The following is an 18,892-nucleotide window of genomic DNA, read 5'->3' on the forward strand; positions in this document are numbered from 1 at the left end:
ACAAAAGTTTGAGAAAAAAAAAAAGCTAATTATCACCATTACTTGACTGCAGAAGGAAACCCCATACCTGCTAAGCAGCCACTCGCTGCCCCCTCCTCTCTCAGCCTCCGGCACTGTGGGATGCTTGTTACTTGTGTTTTACACAGATAGAATCAGAAAGTTGGAAAAAATATGTTGGTTTGAAGTATGGAGTTTAGTTTGGCGATCATAGATATAAAGAATTTTTGAAATGTGGAAATTATAATATGCTCTGATAGAAAATGTAAATTAAAGTGGAATGTAGAACTTAAGAAACCAAGTTTGCCAGAAATTTTCATGTGTCTTAATTTAAATGTTGTCTGTCAGAGAATGAAAGCCACCAGAAGACCGCAGTTGGCCACGTATCAGATGACGATATAGTACAGTCTAAAATATAAATTGAGTGAATCTGTGTAAAACTTTGAAATGCAACTTATTTAAAATAGACTCATTAATTTTTTTTTTAAATTGTGTAGTTTAGTTTTCCCGAGCCTTTTCCGTTTATTGCGTTCTGAAATCCAGCTTTGGATGCCTCCTAGGTGCTTATAGAGTCCATGTGATGAATGGCCTGCTTCCCTGAGACAGGTCAACCCGTTGCAAGCAGCACTCCTGGCCTCAGTGAGAAGCGTGCTTCTGTCTTCATGTGTGAGTGCTATGTGTTCATAGTGAGTGTGAGCACCTTCAGTCACAAACTGGATCAGGAGAGGCAAATCACACACACACACACACACACACACACAGAACAGTTGCAGGTTCTAACTAGCAGGAAACCTCTGCTCAGCACGTCCTTTGTCCTTCCCCTTGGCTGACTTCTTGTCCTACTCAAATCCTTCCCCAAATCGCAAGCACTTTCATTCATTGGTAACAGTCCATCAGGGCTTCCCACGCATGCTCATAGCAGATAGGGATTTCGTTTCGTTTCGTTTTTAGGGAAAGAGGTTTGGAGAAGCATTTTCCTGGAGCCTGAACGATCTTAGTGATGAGAGACTGTGTTTAGGACTATGGGTTGCACCGTGTTGCTTACTGGTGTGATGGCTTCTACCGTAAGTATGTGCATTTGAATGAGAGCCTCACGTCCCTTTCTGAACTGTTCGAGTGAACACTAGAGCCCTCTGTCTGTGTTCCCTTCCACAGATGGCTTTGCCCCTTCGCAGTGAATGCTCTACCATGATGATGGACACTCCCTCTTTGCATTCTTGAAGTTTGGTGGCAGCCTCATGCCATAACCCTGTACCCTGGAACTTTACCAAGTCTCGCTGTAGATGGAGGCTTTGACAAATACTTGGCATTGGTTTTGGTGCGATTTTGGCATTACATTTGTATTGTTTCCTATTACTTAAACATCAAGGAAACTGAGAGGCTTGCCCAGGATGCTGAAGACCAATTTTAGAAAGAGCATCCAGGGAGTCCTGGCCACCAGCTACCGCCAGCATTGTAACTTCAAGCTCTTCTCCTGTCCCAAACTTATAAGGCCTTTGATTTCATCACTACTCTGTGTCTACAACTCAGCAAAAGGAAGAAAAAAGTGGCAGGGCAGAGAGAGGTGGGGGAAGGGATGAAGAAGCCAAAGCCCACCACTGACAAAATGGAGCAAAGAGACTGACTCCCTGTGGTCTCAGATTTACACTGCTCCCGCCTTAATAGATTGTCCCCACTGCAAGCTTTCTGTTGTTGCTTGCCAAGTCATGGATGTACAGTCTGCCTTATCTCTAGCTGTACACATGCACGGGCCTGATAATTCTGGGCTGATGAGGCGGCCTTGCTGACGACCCTGCCCACAATAACACAGCAGCGATAGAGTCCTCAAACCCGTCATTTATGAAACTCCTGTCGGGGGCCAGGATAAGCTCAGAGGGAGTTGCCAGGGCTGTCTCTGAGGACCCAAGTGTTTACCCAAGTTGGCCCATGGTCTCCACGCTTTCATTAGAAACTCCACTTTCTTCTAAATAGTTGACTTAAGCAGTTAAAGCCCCAGGTAACCTGAGGAGAGCTGGATCGAATCTAACTTTAACAAGCACCCACGTTTAACAAATCTTCCTGGTTCCGCAGCCATTTAGGGAATGTCCCCCTCGGTTGTTGGGCTGTGTTTTAGTTACAGCTGTCTTGTGTTGGCATATGCCCATGGAGCTCAGTGACAAATGTTACTCTTCAGGAACCAACATCAGGATGGCTATGCTCTGGGCACAGTCTTTTTTAGAATGGACAATGTGAAGTAAAACAGACTAGTGAACTAAGGGTTAAGACACACAGGATCTCAGCCAGCTTTGTGTCATGGAAACTTTAGAACCAAGTGTGATGGGAAGTCACTGGGGAACTTGGGGGATTTCTCAGGGTCCCCTGTCCCAAGGCTACAATTCCATGGAGCATCTCAGAAGACAGCAGTGGGGAATATGGATGATTTGTCTCTTTTTCTCCCGTATCTGGGTGTCTGCTGTCTATCTCTAATCTCTTGGTTTGTCTTGTCTGTCTGTCTGTTAGTTGCTCATAAACATGCAAACCCCTCCTTGGGGCTTGTGAATTTCCAGCATTGGTTCTCGTGACCACGTGAAACGCTGCTGTTTTATTTCTGGGACTTGTCACAATTTTAACTACATTAAATGTGGTTTAGTAAGACTCATATTCTGTTCTGATTTTAGATGCTCCTAACTTTTTTTTTTTCAGAATACACAGACTTCATTCAAGAAATACACAGACTCATTCAAGAGCTTTTAACTTGACTTGTTCAGTAATTTGGCTAAAATGAGCATGCAAGTTCCTTTCTAAGAACCGGGGTGGGTGCAAGTTTTCTCGAATCTTTGTACTTCTGAGCATCCCGTCATCCTGACCCTGCTTCAGGTGAAGTGAAGCTTAGCTGAGCATAAAAGTGATTTTCTTTTCTTTTAAACTTTTATGATGCTTGGGCACTTAATGTAGTCTAAAGCTCCATCCTTAACTCTCTTCCCCAGTGGTAGCCTAACTGGGTTTTCCCTTTCTCCATGCATGTCTCTGAGAGTCTTTATTCCCAAACTCTAGCACACTTGCTAGTGTTTGCCCTGCTAGGGTAGGAGGCAGAAACTCGGCGGAAGAGCTGCAGGCAAAGCAGAGCAGTATAAGAAACCCCAGTCTCAGAGATGGCTTTCACCCTCTATGAAGGAGCAAAGTGGCATATTCCTACCCATCCATGTGGTTTCTTAGACACTGATGGTCTTACAGACATACAGAGGAGCTCTTGCTTCCATGGGTCAGATAGCACTTTGAAGTAGCAATTGTGACAACATAAACAGAGGTGGAAACTTCATCTTAAGCTATGTTTTATCCGAGAAGGAGGCTTTAGTGAAGTTCAGTGGGGGGGGGCAGTGAAACTTGTGGGAATCTGGTCTAGTTTTAGATCAGTGGTTCTCAGCCTTCCTAACGTCAGTCACCCTTTAATACAGTTCGTGTTGTGGTGATCCCTCAACTGTAAAATGATTTTATTGCTACTTCATAACTGTAATCTTGCTATTGTTATGAGTCATAGGGTAAATATCTGACATGCGGGATATCTGATACGTGACCTCTGTGTGGGTCAAGACCCACATATTGAGAACCGCTGTTTTAGATCATCAGTGACTGATATGATCATGGAGGTTGATCATCAGTGTTCACAGGCATGGCCACTTTTTAAACATGGGGCCCAAGATAGCTTTTTTCCTCCTCTTTCAAGGTAGTTTTTTGGTTGATGACCATAGATGTATATTCTGCCTTTCCCAAGTTTCTCCAAATCAGCAACCAAGAATCCTAGACTTTATCTACTCCCTCCGAGTTTTGCTCTAAAAATAAACCCAGGTGCCTGATGAATCATGAATCGGGGATAGTCAGAATCACTTCCATTCCTGTGTCCTTTGATCATTTAGAGTGTTGGAAGGCACTGACTGTCCACAGCACTGGAAAGTATCCCAGGCCCTCAACTGAACATTTAACGTCTCTCAGTATGATTATTAGAGTGTTCCATACAAGTTTGTTCAGTGTGGGAACTGGTTCATCACATCAGCCTCCCTCTCCCTCAGAAGCCAACTCAAACATCAGCAGGAGGAGTTTCCTGTGGAGAGTCACGAGTCCCGGTTTGAGAGGGGTCTCACATCCACGGCAGCAGGAAAAGAAATATTAACATGAGCAAGCCTTGGCCCCAGAGACAGCAAGCTGACAGCTCCCGATTGAATGTGGTTTCCTCCCTTCCAGACACACGCTTAGGGATCTCCAGGGACTACCTGCAGACATTGGCCATCCAGAGAGAAAGCCCTGGCTGCTGTAACTTTGCAGCCGGAGGCTTGCAGAAACAGACACGGGAGACAGACTGAGAGCATGCTCATGCAAACTGACCAGATTTATCGATCCCTTAAGGTAAATCGCCCTTGAGTTGCAGCTCAGCACTTCCCCTTGCAGCTAGGCTTCTCTTGTAGAGGGCAGCTTTTGGAACAGGCAGCTTACATGCCAAGATGAATGGGAGGAAAGAAATGCACGTAATAATTAAACATTTAGACACAATGTCCAAGATGGCCAGTGCCGTTGATAGAAGGAGTCACGCCGTTGCTGCCTGGGTATTTGGAAGGGTTGATAGAACATGTATTATAACAGGAGAAAGACCTAGAATTTTATTCTGGTCCTGTCAGTCATAACTAACTCTGGACAAACCATGTTGCCTCTCTGTCTTCTGAAGGGAAAATTCTCATTTTTAGCTGCTCCAGTGGTTGTGAGACCAGAGTGATGATTCACCCCAGTCTGTGTGAAGTGGTTCATAAGTGTCCATTGTCTTCTTTCTTGTAAGGCTCTTCCTAGGACCTAAGCTTGAATCTTGACTTCCCTGGCTCTGTTACTTGTAACACAGCCCGATCTGCGAACTTCATCTGATTTTGAGGAAGCATGAGATAGATGCAGGTCTCCTCTGTCACAAACTTGCTTTTATCAAATGCAAGAATCCACTCAGCCCTCAACTCCCTTATCTTTCTGTTTCTACTCTTCAGAACACCTAGTTAGACAAATTAGTGTCCTGAATCATACAGGGAACCAATTGTGCTTTGCTGAACAGAGGCCCAAAGAATTACCTAAAATCACACAGCTTATTAGTGACAGAAAGTAGCTGAAATCTGTATTGTTTCTCTGCGTTCTGAGTTTCCTATGAAGCCGTACTGACTGTCTTCACAGGAGTGTGAAACAGCCACATTTCAGAGCAACACCAATGCTGTCTCCCTCTGTGTTCTTGGGAATAAATAACCTCTTTTTACAAGCAATTAAAACGTCACCAAACAGAAAACTACATACGTGTTTCTATTTTCTTTTTTGGGGGGATGAGGGTGGGGGTGGGGAAGGATTACCACCTGCACAGCACCCAAACTTGCTAGTTTGTAAAGTCGCCATTATTTGTGCCTTTAAGCCTTTGTAATCCTCATTGGAAACACCCACGTCACCCCCACATAAATCATCTACAGCATCCTCATGTCCCTGCTCTGAACATGGCTTTTACTCTCCCCTCCTCTGTCCTTGCCACCTTTGGCGATAAGCTCCTCACACCCGGATTACATTGGAAGAGCTTTCTAAAGCATTCGTCCACCTAACTTCACCTGTACAGTCATTGGCATGTCATTGATTGTGTCCTCATCATGTCAGTCCAACCCAGTGGTTCCCAACCTTCCTAATGCTGAGACCCTTTAGTACAGTTCCTCATGTTGTGGTGACCCCCAACCATAGCATTACTTTTGTTGCTAGTTCATAACTGTAATTTTGCTACTCTTATGAGCTGTAATGTAAATATGTTTTGCACTGGTCTCACCTGTGAAAGGTGCTTAGACCCCACAGTGTGACTCATTCATGGCACACGGGTTGAGAGCCACTGGTCCAGAGGCACATAGTAGTTCACATCGGCAGACAAGTATTTCATCTCATTGTCTTTAGTCCTGAGCCCAGGCCTTTCTGAATCTTCCACAGTGTTCTGGATCACTCTCTTGGGATCTCTTTTCTCCAGTGGTTGGTTGCCCAAGCTGTTATTTTAAGTCCTTATCTGCGGATTCCTTTTCTAAACCCCTTTCATTGCTGGCTTCTTATCTGACGCAATAGGAAGAAGAAACAAGTCCCAAGCACAGAGAGGACCGCTTATTACCATCTAGGCGGTATTATTATCAGTATACATTCAGTATTATATTAGTATTATTATGTAATACGTATTAGTATTAATTAATTATATTGGAGGAGATCATAGGTCCAGTTTATCTCTCTTACAGATCTCCAATGATAAAATGAGAATATTATTTCTAAAGCCTTTTGCAAGTACCACTTACAGAGCTATCATCAGATAATCCCTCTGTACAGGCCAGATTCTTTAGCACCTTCTCTGTGGCAATGACCATCTCTGTGCCCCAGATGTGGGAAGAGGCATCCACATGTATGATAAAGGTTATACACCTCCCGTTCTTATGGTTTATCTGGGGTAAGAGCATAGTGGTCATGGGTCGGGTCCAGGAATCCTAGATAGGTGAACCCTACGATTTGGCGATATGCAGGGTTTGGCAAAAGTGATTTATTTTTTTGTTTGGCCTTTATGAAACACATGCTTTTCTTGGAGCCTTATGGGGAATTGGCCATTTATTTTTTATAATATGTAGTGAAATATTTATTCAACTATAACATAAATACATAAAACTACACAATTTGCAGTGTACAGCTCCCCAACAGGTTTACACAAAGTGGATACACTGTGTGAGGAGTAACAGGACAGGTGGACTCCATCTCTTTAGAAGCTGTTTTGATGTATCAGTCAGTCAATACAGGAGCTTCTTGTTTATTTGTTTTGTTTTGGTTTTGTTGGCTTTATGGTTGTATGTGTGTGCGCGTGCACAACTGCAATTGTGAGGGGAGGTACACACAAGAATGCGGAGGCTCACATTTTTTTTTTATTTGAGACAGGATCTTTCACCTAACTCAGCCAGACATGAAGTTCACCGATTAGCTGAACATGCTGGTCACTGGGCCCCAAGGATGCTCTTGTCTCTGCCTCCCCAGTGCAGGGTTACAGACACACAGTGCTGTGTCTGACATTTTTTGTATTTCTGGGGATCTGAACTCAGGTCGTCATGCTTTTCTGGCGAGCACTTTGCCAACGAAGCCATCTTCCGAGCTCTGATCACCAACCATTCATGGAGCATGCTATTTTAGTTATTTTTCTGTTGCTGTGATAAAACACCACGGCCAAGGTGATCTATAGAAAGAAAGGTTTATTTGGGGCTGACAGATCCAGAGGGATATTTATGAGTCTGACACCATCACAGAGAAGAGGCAGGCCTGCAAGCACCATGCATGCATGACTGCAGGAATGCTAAAAGCTTACATCTCAAATCATCAGGAAACCAAGAGAGCATACTTGGAATGGAGTAGGCCTTTAAACTCTCAAACTCCACCTCAGTGGCAGACTTCTACCACCCAAGACCATGTCTCCTAAACCCCCACCAACAGATACACCAACTGAGGATCACGTATTCAAGTGCCAGAGACTCTTGGGGACTATCTCACTCAAACCACCATAGAGGTCACACGGCAGACGCAGTGCCAGGACTGGCTGAGATGATTAGTGTTCTTTGTGAGACACAAGCAGGTGTGATTGGCAGATGTGAAGCCATCCATTCTGATTTTGCTGTGTTGGGCGTATATGTTGGGTGTATTCGGGTTTTGATGAGTATTTGGGTACCTTGAATTTGGGACCATCATGAGTATGTGACCATGGATGGACAGCTATGCATTGTCACTAGTTGCTGGGGATATGCATTTGGCTCTCGTAAATGGTGCCAACCAGTTCTGGAGTCACTGTGTCTGCTTGCACTCCACCAGCAAGATTCCAGTTGCTGTACATCCTCACTCACACTGGGAAAACCTCAGTTACTTTTCCTCTAGCTGTATGGGTGGATGAGTCAGGTTGGGGTATTGATACAGGTGGTATTAATTTTCATTTCTCTGATAAATAATCAATCCAAATAACTTCTCAAGAATTAATTAAACATTTGAATACTGTGTTTTTATGGAATTGTTATTCAAGGCTTTTGCTCATTTTCTTTCATTCTGTTTATTTATTTAACTTATTGATTTGCAGGAGTTCTTTGTGTATTACAGATATGGCTCTTGACAGACATACAGTTTGTAAATACTTTCATGCTGGGGTTTGTCTCTTTACCCACATGATGGTATCCCTTGACGAACATCTTTACTTTTCATTTACTCCAATTTATCATTTTATTAATTTGTTTCTTCAATGCATTCTAAACATTTTTTCCTCCTTCAGAATCATTAGACTATATTTTTGTAAATTTTCAGCCTGCTTATATCTACAAGCAATGTAGGATTTGTTTGAATGTACTCTATAGTAAGAGATGATCAGTCAAAATTGAATAAATGCAATTTAATAAAAACAAATAGAAAAAGGAGTATTTATCCATCCATCTACCCTCACCCATCCACCCATTCATCCATTCATCTGTCCATTCATCCTTTCATCCATCCATTTATCCATCCATTCATTCATTTGAAGCTATAGCTGGAGAAAGGTTGGTACTAGTTACATAGGGAACACAGGGATCAAGAAGACAACATGAGGACAATGGGAATCCAGGGAAAATAGGCTAATATTGGTAAGAATGCCTGAACACATGGGTCCCTTTGTACCTTCTTATTTAGATTAGAAGCATACCAAATGTAGTTGCTGAGTGGCCTGGGAGGCTACTTCTGGATGATTCTCCCAGTAACAGAGGTGTCTGTATGCAGACCAATGCTGAAGCATTGGCCACCCAATCCAAAGGGGCATCCTGATTCTTACACTATGCCAGAGGCCCCACATAACGGCAAGTGTGGTGTGTCCCCTCCTCAGTGGGGAGAGAGAAAGACCTCCAGGCCATTCTAGCACTCCCACCAGAATCTATGGTCTTGACCATTGGCTTTGGTAGAAAAAAACAATCAACTTAGCCTGCCTGTCCTGGCTTGTTTGTCTCCAACATTTTCTGTAGTGTAGACAGCTACAGGAACAATCCCTAGACCCATAGAAATTACCCAATGACATATCAGCTCCAAAATGATGGTGGCATGACATTCGAAGCAGACACAAACTTTGATGAACAGCTCTTTCTGGTAACTGTATCCAATTGAAGACTATGCTCACCTCTCCCAAAACAACCAGTCAGTCTGTGTCTCTCCAAAGACATTGACCAGCTCATGACATTCAAGCCAAGTTTCCTTAATGTCTAAACCCACTGGGCCAACGCTAGATAGCCCAGGATCATGGCAGAGAAGGCATCTCCCGGGTTCTGTTGTCTGGACTGAGGGGGTCCTCCTGCCAGTGGGACTCAGGTCACTGTCACCACTCATTTCAGAGCAATGCTGCACTGCGCAACCCTCTGGAGCAGAGTTGCTCTGTCAGTCCTTTACAGGCCAGATGCCTAAGCCTTGACTTCCCTGTTGAAATAAAAAACCGAGCTTAGGTAAATCAAGTTACAGCTTGTCTCTCCCCGCCCCATCCTGTCAGCAGTTAGAAGGTAGAAGCCACAAATTTCATTTTCTGATTTCAGATCAGTTCTACAAATGGTCAAAATTATTTTATTTCCCTTTGGTCTAGCAAGATGAAAGTGAAACCACAGCCCCCTTGCGTACTTATTAGCTGGAGTTTAGTCATCTTTAAGCCAAAAGACTTAATCTAGATAGATCCACCCCTCAAAGCCTTTGTTCCTTCTTGAGGGCTTTAAAAACTTGCTGTAAACTGTACCCAGCATAAAGTGGTCTGTCTCTGTGTCCTTAGGTTTAAGGGTATTAGCTACATACACACACGTTGTGCAATCAGTCTCCAGCTCTTGATCCTGGGTTGTTATCCATGGTGTAATAAATTCTTTCCTCCCACTGAACCAGTCGGATTTCCCCATCCCATGGATGACAGGAGGTGATAAGGATGACTTTCTTGAGAAGTTCTGTTGGGCTGTCTCTTTTTAAGCACTTCTTTGAGATAGGCTTTTAAACTACAGATTCTTTTTCTGCAGTTTAGTAGTGTTTGTTTTGGGCAAGCACAATCTGAAGCTTCAATCTCTGAGAAAGGCTCCTAGGGATCTATTTGCTCCAAGAGACAAGCCAGCTAAGAACTCCCAAGAGCAGTCTGCTCTCTCTTTCAGATTCCAGGCAAACTATGAAGTAAACTAGTTATAACTTAGAGATTATAGACAAGGAGACAGGAATCTGCCCCTGTGTTTTTAAGTCAACACACACCCCTTGCCCCTCCAGAGTATTTGGTGTTTTCTTAAAGCTCAACATTTTCCCATAAATTTGATCAAATTTCTTTTACTGGGAGATTCCAACCAGCTTTGGCCAGGTTTCCTGGCTTGTGTTGTACAAGGGCATCTTAAGTTCCAGAAGTGCTTGATCTAGCTGATTCCTCAGTCTTTGGCATGCACAGGTGAGGAAGGGCAATAGGCATCTCAGGTATTTTGCACCCATTTCCAGCTGTGCTCACCTACATCTGGATCTTAAGGTATAGTCAAGAGACGGTTAATAGGGTGCATCAATTTATAAAATAAATCACAAAGTTCTTTCAGAGTTAAAAATAGGAGTTGAGCACCATAGCTCAAATATACAACTAGCGTGCCCACCTCAAAGAAGAGTAAAGTCACTTGATTAAGATTTCCAAAATGACAAACATGGGAGGAAATCACTATTGTGTGAGCTGAAACATTGTTAGCACTAGGCACACAAGGCTGAGGAATGTGTGCCAGAAACAACCCTCATGAGAGAAGAAATACTTGCAAAGTAATTGAGAGGATGTCTGCCAATTGGCTTTAAAGCGATCCAGTTGGCATAGTTAGGGAGTAGATGGGGGAAGCTCCTATATGAAACTGGCCATTGTTGTGCATTCCTGGAGGGGATATGATGTGCATGAGAGTCACTTGACATGCTTTGTCTTTTATAGTTGACATGTTCCACTTATTGTCTACTTAGCAACCAGTGAAGATGGGGCATGTGCTAAGACACCAGCAAAGAGAAGCATCCAACACTAAAAGTGCTCACAGGGTGCTGAATGTGTGCTAAAAATACACCCTTTAAGTCTGAATGTTAAATAGATACTACAAAATTAGGGAAGCAAAACAGCTGTTAAAATGAACAATAAATACAGCTGTCAAAAGAGAAAGCAGAACTCTTCAGTGTAGCTGATAGGTATTTATGAAGAATGGCTAGAATCCTGGTACTTATGAAAGTTGGTCAAGTCCCACTTGAAAAGGAAGTCTTGAAAAAAGAAATACCTTCTTTATGGCTTGAGAAGACAAATTGGAAGCAAAAAAAAAAAAAAAGCAATCAAACCCATTTTAAGGGACCAACAAAGCAGGACTTAAGGGGGGGCAATTTTAATACTAAAATGCAAATCAGTGGATTAGAAAAGGGGGCATAACCAAGAAGGAATAAAAAAGGGAAGAATGCAGGAACCGTAGCTGAGAATGGAGCTCTAGCTGCGAGTACTCACTACATGGTTCCCAGAAGAATTATAATTGCCCCAAATCACCACAAGACAAGACAGTGTTAGTGCAGCAAAGGGACCATCCAGGGAAAGAGGAAAGCACCCACAGATCACACTACCCTTCCTGTCCACAACACAGACATTATCAGTCCTAGATGGAAGCGACTCCAAGCAAACTCCAAAGGAAAAGAAAAGAAGCTAAGGCATTTAGAGCATGATAATCAGTTTTCTAACCATTACAGACAAGATGGAACCCTCAAGAGTTGTGCAGATAACTAGTTTGTGTTAGACAAAAGCCATTTCCACTGCACCCATGAGGTTTGCCCTCCTCCCAAGAGCACTAGTTGGGGACGGGTCTGAAAGGCAGATTAATACCAGCCCCTCATGCTACCTTTGCTTTCCCTACATGCCCTGTACCTTTGCATGCAGTTGCAGTGTTAAATGTGTGCTCCTGTGTGCTGTGCTCTGGTGCCTCATGGCTGCCCTTTCCCTTTGGGGCCTCCACTACATAGGAACTTTGATAATGTGGCAGCTAATGTGATTGCCAAGTTAGCCACTACATGGCTAATGGACAAATAGTACATACAGCATGGATGTGCTGGGCAAAGGAAAGATTCGTGTCCGGCATAGACAGAGGGGGACTCTGGGAGATTCTCCTATGCTATTTGGAATGGCTTGTGGTATAAACGTTATGGATTGCTTATTCCTGGAATTTCTGTATAATATTTTAGGACTGTTGCTGGAGGCAGGTAGCTGGAATTAGGGATGAATCAATCATCATTAGGGGAGGACACACTTTGATATTATGCTGAAAAGAAGGGGCCAAAAAGATGACTAAGTGGGTCAGAGCACTTGTTGCTCTTTCAGAGCACTGGAGTTCAGCTCCCAGCACTTGAGTCCTCAGGGGGCTCACAGCCAAATTTGAGTCTAGTTCCAGATGAGCCAATGCTCACTTCTGGTCACCAGAAACACCTATGTACAAACTCACAGGGAGACTTATAATTTAAAAAATAACAATAAATATTTTTAAAAGATCCCATTGTTAATGAGGAAATCCTTGTTGAGAGACATTATTAGCTTTTGTATGGAGGGCAACACTACTCTAAGACTTGAGACAGCCCTGGACAGAATGGCATCCGGTATTTTAATGCGTTTTGATAGCACTATAATTGTGTTTGTGACAATGTAATTCTCTTTCAGGACACAGAGACATTGCATACTGTAGTTGGATAACTAACTAACAGAGCCTTTATGCTGTGTTGGGAGCATTTCAGAGCTCTTGAGGTGCATTCAGTAATTGCCACAAAAACTGTATGACAGAGGAATTATGTCTCATGCTTGTCCCAATGGTATGGAACACAGACTTATGCATAAAATGCAAATCCGAGTGGAAAGCACAGTCAGATTCACTCACTAGCACAAAACAGACGTTATTTACATTAGGAATTAAAATTAAGTCGGATGAACTCAGAAACTTCCTAGTATAGGTTTGTCTGTATTTTCTGCTATACAAAAAGAACAGGATTATTGTTTATATGTATGTTCACATATGGCCACTAGTGTTAAGATTAAAAGACATGCTCAAGGAATGCAGAGCTCAAGGAATGCAGACTGCCACCAGGCATTCAGGAAGTCAGGGAGCTGGAATTGCCACCCACAGGGGAAGTTTGAGCCCAGACTGGGTGGCTTTTTCCAGTTCTTGGGGTCCGAAAGGGGACTTGGCTCACTCTCCAGATTCTAACACGCCTTCTTGCTTTCCCTCAGGGATCTGATGCCCAGAACCCTTGAGGGACAGATCACCATGGAGAAGACACCCAGCTACTTTGTGACCCGGGAGGCACCTGCGCGCATCTCGGCCATGTCCAAGGACACCAAGCTCATCGTGGTGGTGCGCGACCCGGTGACCAGGGCCATCTCGGACTACACGCAGACGCTGTCCAAGCGGCCGGACATCCCCAGCTTCGAGAGCCTGACGTTCCGCAACCGCAGCGCGGGCCTCATAGACACGTCCTGGAGCGCCATCCAGATCGGCCTGTACGCCAAGCACCTGGAGCCCTGGCTGCGCCACTTCCCGCTCGGCCAGATGCTCTTCGTGAGCGGGGAGCGGCTGGTCAGCGACCCGGCCGGNGAGCTGCGCCGCGTGCAGGATTTCCTGGGCCTCAAGCGCATCATCACCGACAAGCACTTCTACTTCAACCAGACCAAGGGCTTCCCGTGCCTCAAGAAGGCGGAGGGCAGCGGCAAGCCGCACTGCCTGGGCAAAACTAAGGGCCGCGCGCACCCCACCATCGCGCGCGAGGTGCTGCGGCAGCTGCGTGACTTTTACCGGCCCTTCAACCGCAAGTTCTACCAGATGACCGGCCGCGACTTTGGCTGGGATGGATAGCAGAAATAATTTAAAAAGAAAAAAAATAATATCAAAATATAATATATTTTTTTACCAGTCGGTAGAGAAAAGACAGTTTAATATTTGTGTATTAAGAGTATGTGTTGCAGTATTTTTTTTCCTTCCGGTCCCCGTGGATAACCAGCACCAAATATGTGCATAGCAGAAAAGACGATTTCATGTATCTAAGCATCTCATATGTCCCGTTCCTTTGCGTTCTGAGCTTTCATTCACAAAGAATGAGCACCAGTACCCCACTAAACTGTTTTAGGACCCCCCCCCAGGGTAAACTTCTCTTGTTACCCACAAAGACCTGATAGAACTGAGAGTTGGCCTTCCGGTTTTCTTTCTCCTGTGCCACTTTTCTCCTAAGTCGTTTCTCAGCTAAGATACTCAGTATGCACAGGGCCGTTTTCGATGGCAGTTTTGACCCTTACACCACCACTGCAAGCATGTAGTGTGTTTCTCGAGATCATCATTTTCTAGTTCAGAGATGAGGGAAACTGAGTCTCAGCGAGGTCGAATGACTCATCTTAAAGCTGGACAGTGGATCCTGGACAAAATCCTGTCTGCCGCTGCTTTTTCTCTATTTTATGACACCGTCCCGACCCCACCCGGCTAGAGCATATAAGACACCTGGAGTTTTAGAAGCTCCGGAGTGGTCCGGAAAGGACAAGGGGGACTTGTCACACTGCAATGTGAGTCCCGGGCTGGCCTATGGCACACAGCCTCATTACAAAGCTGTATTCAAGGAAGTCACAGAGATGGGGACACAAGCCCTCTAGGGAGCCTATCTTGCCCCTTGGCTGATCAAAGGATGCTTAGACAAGGAGATCTGACCAATGGGTGGTCATCTGAGTCCCAGAGAAATTACTGAGCTCTTCTGTTGAGAGAAGATGGACAGATAGAACCAGGAGTGTCGCAGAGTAGCACTTACTAGCTGTTGGTTTGACTTCTTTATTTCTTTTAAAAGAAAAACCCAATTCAATTAGAACTTATCAATACGAATTCCATTTTCCTTATTTTAGAAACAAAAAACCCCCCTTTTCTTTGTAGTATCTCCGGTCTGACCTCAGTTAACAACTTCTTCCCAGCTCCCCCATTTTTTACAGATTGAAGCTGTCACTCAGTCACTTTATCCATGTCCAACATTTCCCTCTCATATGAATTATAACCTAATGCTCATTAATGTTTGGAAAATATTCTAAGAAAAGAGACATGGTTGTGGATGGAATGATGATGTCTCCTCCCTTCCCTGTCTAAATGGCTCAAATGAATCAATGGTTTATTAAGAGTACTCCTTGCTCTCTGAGTGGGTATTAACGAGATTAACATTAATGGGAATTAAATTGGTTTAGCGAGGAGCACATATGTGCTGATCATATAAAACATTCATAATTACTCTGTCAGCGCCATTTTACCACAGGTTTAAGACCATGAGGAACATGTTTGCTATCCCATCAATATTTCTCTTATCTGCTGAAATTTAAAGGGCCAGACACGCTAATACACTAAAGGAGTGTGCTGTTTTCTCTGCTGTCAATCAAGAGAAACTAGAGTTTGTTTTACAATAATGCTGGGTGACCATGGGTTTGTCATAGGCACCCCGTCAGGGATGTACATGCCTCTTAGGAAGACTAATATGGCGTTAAAATGAAGTGAAGACATCATTGTAAGTTTCTAAATATTTTGTCATCTTTGGATTTATTTGCTGATATCTCATGAATGGGAATTAAGCCCTGAACTCAGGTCTCCTTTTCCACTTTGTCTCCGACATTTCTATGCCCTTGGTGTCCAGAGCCAGTCTGTTTTTAGTCGCCGAGAGCCATCACCTGTGGCCACCAGAGACTCACTTTCAGCTCTGCTCATCTTTTGACTTGTTTGTGTTTCTGAATCTTTTGTATTCCCCTCTCTGCCCACCATTACGCAAAAGCAGCTTGCACAAAACCCAGAATTGTATCGAACAGCTGCACTCAGCAACCTCCCTCTTTTCCCATGGAAGAGATAATAAAAGAACAAAATTGAATGCAAAGGATCTCTTGCATGTAGGTGTTTTTTGTTCATCCTATTTAAGAGAAGAATGAAAAGAGTCCTCCAGGCAAACTTTCTAACTTGTAAGATTCCCAAAAGGTGTCTAAAGGTTTGGATCTCGGAAATGTATAATGAACAAGACTGGGGTTCTCTCTTGGTTTTGCAGAGGACAGGGACAAAAATGTTTCTGCCTTCAGTGAGAGCTCACTCTCCTGCTGTGAATGGAATTGGCATCCCATGCACATTGTCCATTTAGCTACCCCAAACAATAGGCTTTGATCTCAGGTGGAACACAGAGGTGGGAGGGGTGGGAGGGAAGGGAGTGGGAGGTACGGGGATTGGGGGTTGGGGGTGGATGGGTATCCCTCTTTAAAGCCCTCTTCTGTAAAGCCATGCCACTAGCCCTGAGCTTTTCATTGGGCTGGAACATTGTTCAGAACAGCAGCCAGGCTCAACCTTTTGTTTTGGATCATAGGCATAGTATATAAGAGTATCACTCAGCACCTGAGGTGCATTGATTTTATTCCAACATCTGGGCATTAATAAGTTTCTAGAAACATAGGTTTTAATTAATTTAAAAGAATTAATCACACTCTAATTTTCTCTTCTCTCTCTCTCTCTCTCTCTCTCTCGGTACCATCTTCAACCTTAAACACCACTGATAATGTGGCTCAAATGTCCATCTTGCATTCAAATATAGGGTTTAAAAACACAGATGAGTCAGTAAATACCAAACCCCAAATTTTACAGCTGTAAATGGGACGAGTCTCTCCTAGCATCCTTGTCTATTATGCCAGATGAGTCATATTTGAGCCATACCAAACCTGCCGCCCACAAATGTGTCTGTAAAATAGTAATGCTTTATAGTCACAGAGCAGAGGCCCCTTCACTGGTTGAGAGCAATTATTACTTTTCCAGAGGACCTAAGTTCAGTTCCTAGTCCTGACATTGGTGAATCACAACCACCTGTAAGTCCTGTTCAGGTGATCCAGTGCCTTCTTCTAGTCTCTGGAAACACACACACACACTCATAACTCATGCACACACTCATAATGCACACACTAATACTATACATACAAACACATACACAATACACACACATTTGAAAAAAAATCTTAAAAAAATAAAAGTGCCATATCATTTCCCCGTAAACAACAACTCCCCCTTCTCGTTAGCATTGCTTTACAGATGAGGAAGTTATGATGAAAGAGTCTGATCCTTAACCAAGATTACTTCCCATCCCTCTTCTGTTGTCCCCAGAGATAAGAGCTACTGGTAGCTCTCAAGGGTAGATGTCTTAAATGCTACTAGATATGCTGTACTACCCAGATGAACATTCAAGGCAAAAAAAAAAAAAAATGTGTCAACCAAGTTGTCAATCATGCTGAGACTCATGGCATAAAATGAGGTAAGTCTGTCATAAGGCCGGCGTGTCTCTATGAACCAAGCATACATCTCTATTCACGTTCTCCTCCCACAAGGCTGAGGCTGAATACAGATGTGTCTGCTTGTTGTTGATGATGTTCCAAAGGCCAGGGATGCTTTGGTAACACTGATGTTCCCCAAGGGGGTCTGAGGTTCAGAATGGTGAAGTCCTTTTGTATCAGTGCATTTTGACTGGTGTGTGACTAATAACCCATCAGCCCCCATTCAAGTATTTCTGTTGGAACTTGTAGTGAGGAGATGCCCTTTTGCAAAGAAAAGTACTAAAGAGAACAGAATGGGGCCTTCCCATAGCAGTTTCAGAAATAGCTCCTGCCAAACAGATGATCATATTTCCATAATGCAGATTCAGTAAACTTCAGGTGGGGAAAAAATGACCCAACAACAACGCCCAGGCTGCTTGGGAAAACGCCAGTGTTTCCTTAGTATCCCTGGCCCTGACATATGGTTATCAACATGCAGAGACATCTGTATTCTGTCTCAGGCCTGTGGGAGGAGAACATGAATAGGGAAATAGTAGACCTGTTTGTTAGATAATGGAGTGCTGGGATGGTAGCCCTTCCCTCAAAGACATGACGAAAGGTAGATCTGGGGAAATTTGAGAAATTGCAGCATCCTGAATAAGGTGATAACATAGCAGAGTTTAGCTTAGGGAGGAACTAAAGACTAAAAATAGAAATAGTTTCTTTTTTTTTCTCTTTTTCTTTCTTTCTTTTGTTTGTTTGTTTGTTTGTTTGTTTCTCTGTAGAGCCCTGGCTGTCCTGGAACTCACTTTGTCGACCAGGATGGCCTCGAACTCAGAAATCCGCCTGCCTCTGCCTCCCTAGTGGTGGGATTAAAGGCATGTGCCACCACACCCGGCTAGAAATAGTTTCTTATATAGGCCCATCGTGAGACCTTAGGCGATATTAGTGTGCTTTGAGGTATAACCAAAATCTTTTAGTTTAGCTTTCATCTGTTGGTGGTATTCTTTTAATAGCCATAGACTCAGTGATTTACTCTCCCCTAGTTTTCCTGTCAGGTAAGAAGTGGCAGTCAGTGGGGAACATGTCCTGTTGAATTGTTTTCCTCCCCTCATGTCCTGCTGTGGTCATCTAGTGCTCTCAAGGATCAAGTGTGATATGATTCAGTCCCTGGTTAGCTCCTCGATGGAACATAAGTAAGCCAAGGTTCTCAGTTGGGGCCAGCTTTTATTACTTCACATGCTGGCACCCTCTGGTCTATGCACTCCAGGCATCTCTCACTGTCACTTTATATGACACCTAGAGTGTTCATCACCCCTGGAATCTTGTCTTTGTTAGGAATGATGTGATGGGTTCTTTGGCTTCCCACTTCCTATTTCTATGTTCGCATCTCTATTTAGTATCCTTTCCAACCATTTGTTGCTGATTTGATTGAACTTTGGTCCCTGACTCTACAGGCCTTCCCAAATGCATATACTTAATAATGTTCATTCTGTTGCAGGCTCCTGGGGAAAGCCTTATAATCTACTTAAGCAACGGCTGTCAGCTTCAGTTCTCAAAAAGCAATGA

General features: G+C 43.7%; 1 protein-coding gene across 1 annotated transcript in view; it reads left to right on the plus strand.

Annotated features, from left to right (window-relative positions):
• Hs3st3a1 (heparan sulfate-glucosamine 3-sulfotransferase 3A1) overlaps nt 1-15,921 on the plus strand; it is an 86,868-nt gene extending 70,947 nt beyond the window's left edge. The window contains exon 2 of the mRNA XM_021178009.2: nt 13,265-15,921. Within this exon, the coding sequence (XP_021033668.1) occupies nt 13,265-13,886 (622 nt within the window). The 3' untranslated portion in view covers nt 13,887-15,921. The remainder of the gene's footprint in view (nt 1-13,264) is intronic.
• The last annotated feature ends 2,971 nt before the right edge of the window (nt 15,922-18,892 follow it).

Source organism: Mus caroli, chromosome 11, assembly GCF_900094665.2.
Source record: "Mus caroli chromosome 11, CAROLI_EIJ_v1.1, whole genome shotgun sequence".
NCBI lineage: Eukaryota > Metazoa > Chordata > Mammalia > Rodentia > Muridae > Mus > Mus caroli.